The sequence below is a fragment of the Orycteropus afer genome, unplaced genomic scaffold (assembly GCF_000298275.1).
Source record: "Orycteropus afer afer isolate SDZICR_OR568_19922 unplaced genomic scaffold, OryAfe1.0 scaffold00010, whole genome shotgun sequence".
Lineage (NCBI taxonomy): Eukaryota > Metazoa > Chordata > Mammalia > Tubulidentata > Orycteropodidae > Orycteropus > Orycteropus afer.
Genome location: NW_006921597.1, coordinates 8,166,212 through 8,171,978, shown reverse-complemented (window position 1 = coordinate 8,171,978; position 5,767 = coordinate 8,166,212). Strand labels below are relative to the sequence as shown.

The window sequence follows — 5,767 nt, the reverse complement described above, 5'->3', positions numbered from 1 at the left end:
TGTATCTTAGTCTGGAAGCTCTGCTGAAATCTGCCCACCGTGGTGACCCTGCTGGTATTTGAAATACTGGTGGCATAGCATCCAGCTTCTTATCAGGTAGGATGCCATGTCACTGTTTTCTGCCTTGTGCCCATGAGCAGTAATCTCCACAGGCTTGGCACATTGATACTGGGAAGATTTTCTGTAACTAAACACCTGCCTTTCATCTCTTGTTGTTGCAGCTGTTTGTCAGGGGCGCGTGGTGAGAGTTCCTACAGGGACCCTGGTCCGGGTGGTTGACACTGAGCTGGTCATCCCCTGCAATGTCAGTGACTATGATGGCCCCAGTGAGCAGAACTTTGACTGGAGCTTCTCATCCTTGGGGAGCGTCTTTGTGGAGCTTGCAAGCACATGGGAAGCAGGCTTCCCAGCCCAGCTGTACCGGGAGCGGCTGCAGAGGGGTGAGATCCTATTGAGGCGGACAGCAAATGATGCCGTGGAGCTCCACATAAGGAATGTCCAGCCCTCAGACCAAGGGTACTACAAGTGTTCAACACCCAGCACAGATGCCACCGTCCAAGGCAACTATGAAGACACAGTGCAGGTTAAAGGTATAGTCCTTGTGTGGGGTTGTTATACCACATTTCCTCTGCCATTTGTCTGTTGTTGTTATGTGTCGTCGAGTCAGCCCCGACTCATAGCGACCCCTCCTTGGGTTTCCGAGGCAGTATCACTACGGAAGTAGGATTGCCCAACCTTCCTTCTGAGGGCCATTTGTCTAGGGGTGACTTTATCATGGACTCTGGGGCTCTGTTCCTTCATCTGTCTAACAGAGTAATAGTATCTTACTTGATTAAAGGTGGAGGCCAGGCCAAGTGGCCTCTGAAGGCCTTTTCTTTACTCCATGGTCTGATCCATCCTGTTGGAACTGGCAGGTATGGTGGTGGAGAGCCCAGCTCTGGAGCCAGGTCCCCTGCCCTCACTAAGCCCTATTCCCGGCCCTTATAGTTGTCAGCCATGTGGTCATGGGCAAGTTATATAACCCCTCTATGTTTCACTTTCTTCAACTGTAAAATAGCACCTACTTAAAGGCAATGAGGACTAAAATGAATTAATATGTGTGAAACTTTACAACAGTGCCATAGTGAGCATTCCAAGAAGGTTAGTGGCAAGAAGTTGATGGTCATGATGATGATGTTTGAGTTTGTGGGAATAATAGATACTGCACAGTTCATGTCTTTCTTTTGTGCCCTTTGTGTCTTAAGTGTGTGTTGGTACCAGAAGTTATTATGGGTTATATAGACAGAAAGAATGATGTGGTCACTGCTAGCTTATGATGGAACACAAAATAGACCTAGTTGTAAAAATGGCACAGAAGGTTAACTGCTGGACTAGTAATCAAAGTGTTGGAGGCTCAAATCTGCCCAGAGGCACCTTGGAAGAAGGGCCTAGTGATCTGCCTTTGAAAGATCACGACCCCTGGAAACATTTAGGAGTGTAGTTTTACTTTGACACACATGGGATTGCCATGAATCAGAATCAGTTGAAAACAAGTTTGGTTTTTAGTTTTTTATATATCTGGAATGATTGTCCTTTTTTTTTCCGTTTTCTGAGTCCTCTTACATTTACTTACACATTCAGTTCTCTGAACCCGATGAAAAAGATAGAGCAGGATATTTCCTTAATATGCACATGAGGATGTAGAAAAGCATTGTTAATTACTTGCCTGAAATCACAGAGCTAATTTGGAAAAGAGCAGGAACAAATGATTTTAGCTTGAGGTTAACAAAATAGAAACATTATTTTTGTTATTATTATTACTTAAATTATGCATTTATTTGTAATCTGCCTTGTTCCGAAGAGGATTTAAGTCAGGGTAACAATGTAGTTAAAGATCAGAAAAGTAGAAGATGTGTATGATGATGTAAAAAGGAAGCACTGACCCAGTCATTCATTCCTTTTGTAATGATTTGTGGAGTAGATACCATATCTCAGATCCTGGTCCTTCATAAAACTCACGAGGAGAGAAAACAGCTGTATCCATCATGTAGGTATTAAAACATGAAATTTCTACCTTTTCATTGCCTATTTCTTGGTCCTATAGAAAATTCCCAATATAGGTACATTTTAAGTCCCATAAGACATCCTTGCATTGGAGTTGGGTAAAGTATTACTTTTAGAAAAGAGATGTTGCATCTTCATTGGAGTCCCTGGGTGGTGAAAATAGCTAAAACTCTTGTCTGCTAACTGAAAGGTTGGCGGTTCATGTCCTCACAGAGGCACCTTGGAATGGAAACCTGGTGATCTACTTCTGAAAAATCAGCCACTGAAAACCCTACAGTTCAACTCTGACACATGGAATTGCCATGAGTTGGAATCAGCTTGGTAGCATCGGTTGGTTACATATTCATTTGGTCATACTCACCCTTGACTCCCTTTATAATTCTCAGCTTGAAGAGTCAGAGGGCAGCAGGAAAATTTCCCCCACTATCTTTTTGTTTCTTATCCATGCTTTGGAAGGTAGGAGTAAGAGGTGGCTCTCCTTGGATTAAGAAAGCAGATGGATGACCAAGAGAGACTGGCTGGCTGTGCAGGTGGAGTCTCCGGCAGGGAACATGCATTACCCAGGGTCCCCCTGACCTTCAGCTTCACTGGTCTTGCAGCTGTTTATCCATGCCTTGAGGGATGAAATGGCCTTGGGAACTGAGTCGTGTTAACTAAACTCACAATATAGTTTATTCTGTATACTAGGATGTCATCATGTTCGTTTTGTAACAGAGATGGGTTTTTGCTCCTTCTAAAGGTATAGACTGTTCTTTTGTGTTACCCAGAGTCATCCTTGATTAACTCATGGACATTGAGTTAGTTTCTGAGAGTGGGATGGGGGCAAAACCAAAGAGATGATGAATAGAGATGACCCATAGAATAGCCTGTTATATTTTCTCTGCCCCTTGACAGAGGCCTCTCTCTTGTTATCAGATTTCCAGTGCCCATTGCATTTGGCTTCTCTTTCTAAATAGTGCTCACCATTACTTCCTTAGTCTCTGGCCCTCTTTTTCTACACTCTGCAGAAGCCCTGAGCCGCCTTCCAATGGGCCCTAAGAGACTGACAGCTCCAGTTTCAGCTTTCTCTGGCATATTCCTATCCCGTGGAATACTCTGGTCATCCTCACCATTCTTGGTAATTTTCCAGGCCACAGGCAGCTCATGCTAGCCTTTCTTCACTATGGATCTTGCTGCCTTAACTCTCAGAAGGACACCTCATTTCCAGATACCACAGGCTCCCTTTTCTAGTCCTGTGTCCTAACTAACCAAAGGGGTATATGATAATATTACCAATTATTTTACAGTGATTTTTAAGTGTCAGACATTGTTCTAGTCACTTTCTATTATTATTAACTTGTTTAACCTTCACATCAACCTCATGAAGTAGGTTCAGTTGTCATCTCATTTTTAGAGATGAGGAAACTGAGGCACAGAGATGTGAGGTAACCTGCCTAAGGATGACAGGAGCATATCTCCAAGGCACAGATAACAGGAAGTGGTTTTTTTTTTTTTTTTTTTTTTTTTTTTTTTTTTCTCTAAGATGATAGAGACTTTCTCTATAGCTCTCCTCACTTCCTTCTGAGCCTCACCAGAATTGCATTTGATGTCCATAATTTTATCAGTTGTCTCTGCAAAGCAATCTAGGCTTTTATTAAGCATCTTTAAACTCTTCCAGCCTTTACCCATTACCCAATTTGAAAACCACTTCTACATCGTAAGTGTTTTGTTAGAGCAGTACCCCTACTTCTCAATACCAATTCTGCCTTAATTATCTAGTGCTGCTATAATAGAAACAACAGAAGTGGGTAGCTTTTACAAACAAATTTATTTTCTCATAGTTTAAGAAGCTAGAAGTCTGAATTCAGAGTGCGACCTCTAGGACACACCTCTCTCTCCTCTCTCTATTAGTCTGTATCCTGGTTCCATGGAGAGCTCTAGTTCTAATTATTAGTAAACCAGTTGCTGTAGAGTAACTCTGAATCATCACACTGTATGTGGCACAAAAGGTTAAGTGCTGGGCTGCTAACCAAAAGTTTAGTACAGTTCCATATGGAACTACGTTCCATAGAGTTTTCAACGGCTGATTTTTCAGAAGTGGATCACCATGCTTATATTCCAAGGCACCTCTGGGTGGACTTGACCCTCCAACCTTTCAGTTAGCAGCCAGCATGGTACCTGTTTGCACCACAGGGGGGTTTTTCAGTGCTTTCTTTTTTATTTAAGAAAGTCAGTTGCAATGATGCATGAATCAAAATGGGAAAACATGCCCATCTAGGTGTTAAAACAGGTTAAGAGAGTAGACGGGTATCCCTGGTTGCAGCAGCAGTCACGATTCAGAACAGAAAGTCCTAGAAAATGGCCACTATTTGCTGCATTTTATGTGACCGTGGACAGTCTGGCTGAAGCAGCTCTTTTCTCTTCACAGTGCTAGCTGATGCTCTGCACGTGAGTTCCAGCCCGCAGCCCTCCCCTGCCCTGAGCCTGCGGGAAGGTGAGCCCTTTGAACTGCGCTGTTCTGCCTCCACCACCTCACTGCTGCACACCCACCTGTCAGTGCTATGGGAGGTGCACCGCAGCTCCGCCCGGCGGAGCATCCTCACCCTGACCCATGAAAGCAGGTTCCGACCGGGCCCAGGGTATGAGCAGCGCTACCACAGTGGAGATGTGCGTCTGGACACTGTGGGGAGCGACATTTACCGCCTCTCTGTATCCCGGGCTCTGTCTGCAGACCAGGGCTTATACAAGTGTGTCGTCAGTGAGTGGATTGGAGAACAAGGTGCCTGGCAAGAAATTCAAGAAAAAATGGTAGATGTTGCTACTGTGGTGATCCAGCCAACAGGTGAGTTTCTGGAAAGTATATATTTTAGAGCCTATCTTATATTTTGAGCAAGGCCATAGGATCCCTATGCTTTTCTGACAAGAATTATTTCTGTTCCTCATGTGAAGCCTTCCCATTGGAGGTGAAGTAGAAGGTTGGTATTAGTAGTATAGTAAGGACTGCATTTGTTTTGGGCTGTATACATTACAGTTTTGCTTTGCAGCTACATTTTAATACGAATTTGCTTCCATGGAAGCTGCACCATAACACATAATACTAAGACAATTCTTTCACTAAAAGATTAAGTACCATAGTCCCATGGTCATAATAGGGTCAGGCCTGGTGGTCAGAGGGGCTTTGTGTGGTGGTGCCCACACCCTGCTTCCTTAGCTACATCTGTTTGGAATTTCCTGAAGCTATGGATTTGCCTTTCCCCATTGCTGTTGGGAGTGTGCCCTGCTCACAACAAAACCTCCTGTGTAACTTGGATCCTCTAGGCCTGCCTTTCAGGTCATCTCAGATGTACCTTCCCTGTGAGGTGAGGACTTCTCTAGGGCTGGGCCTCTTCTTGCTTTCCTATGTGATATATATCCTAGAAGCATCCAGTCCTAAGTTTGATGCTCAGGAAGCCCTTTGTCTGTCATTTGTGAATTAGCCTTTTTTTTTTTTACTTTTAATCTTCCTATTCCACTTATAGAAACAATTAAGAAAATACAAAATGCATTTTAGAAAATCCATTTAAAAACATAAGAAGAGGGACTTCCGGTAAGATGGAGGAATAGGCAGACAAGCAACACAGACCCTCTTCAACAAAGAAAAGAAAAACCAATTGACAGAGATACAGAAGATAATCCTGGAGCCCTGAGCTTTGAAAGGAAGTATACAGAACTGGACTACATACCAACTAGTGGAAAAACCTGAATG

General features: G+C 43.5%; 1 protein-coding gene across 1 annotated transcript in view; it reads left to right on the top strand.

The window, feature by feature from the left end:
* Positions 1 to 211: 211 nt before the first annotated feature.
* Positions 212 to 5,767, top strand: part of PTGFRN (prostaglandin F2 receptor inhibitor) — a gene marked incomplete at its 5' end in the record, with an annotated part of 61,064 nt that continues 55,508 nt past the window's right edge. Inside the window, 2 exons of the mRNA XM_007948667.2 lie at positions 212 to 590; positions 4,451 to 4,864. Coding sequence (XP_007946858.2) covers positions 212 to 590; positions 4,451 to 4,864 — 793 coding nt within the window. The remainder of the gene's footprint in view (positions 591 to 4,450; positions 4,865 to 5,767) is intronic.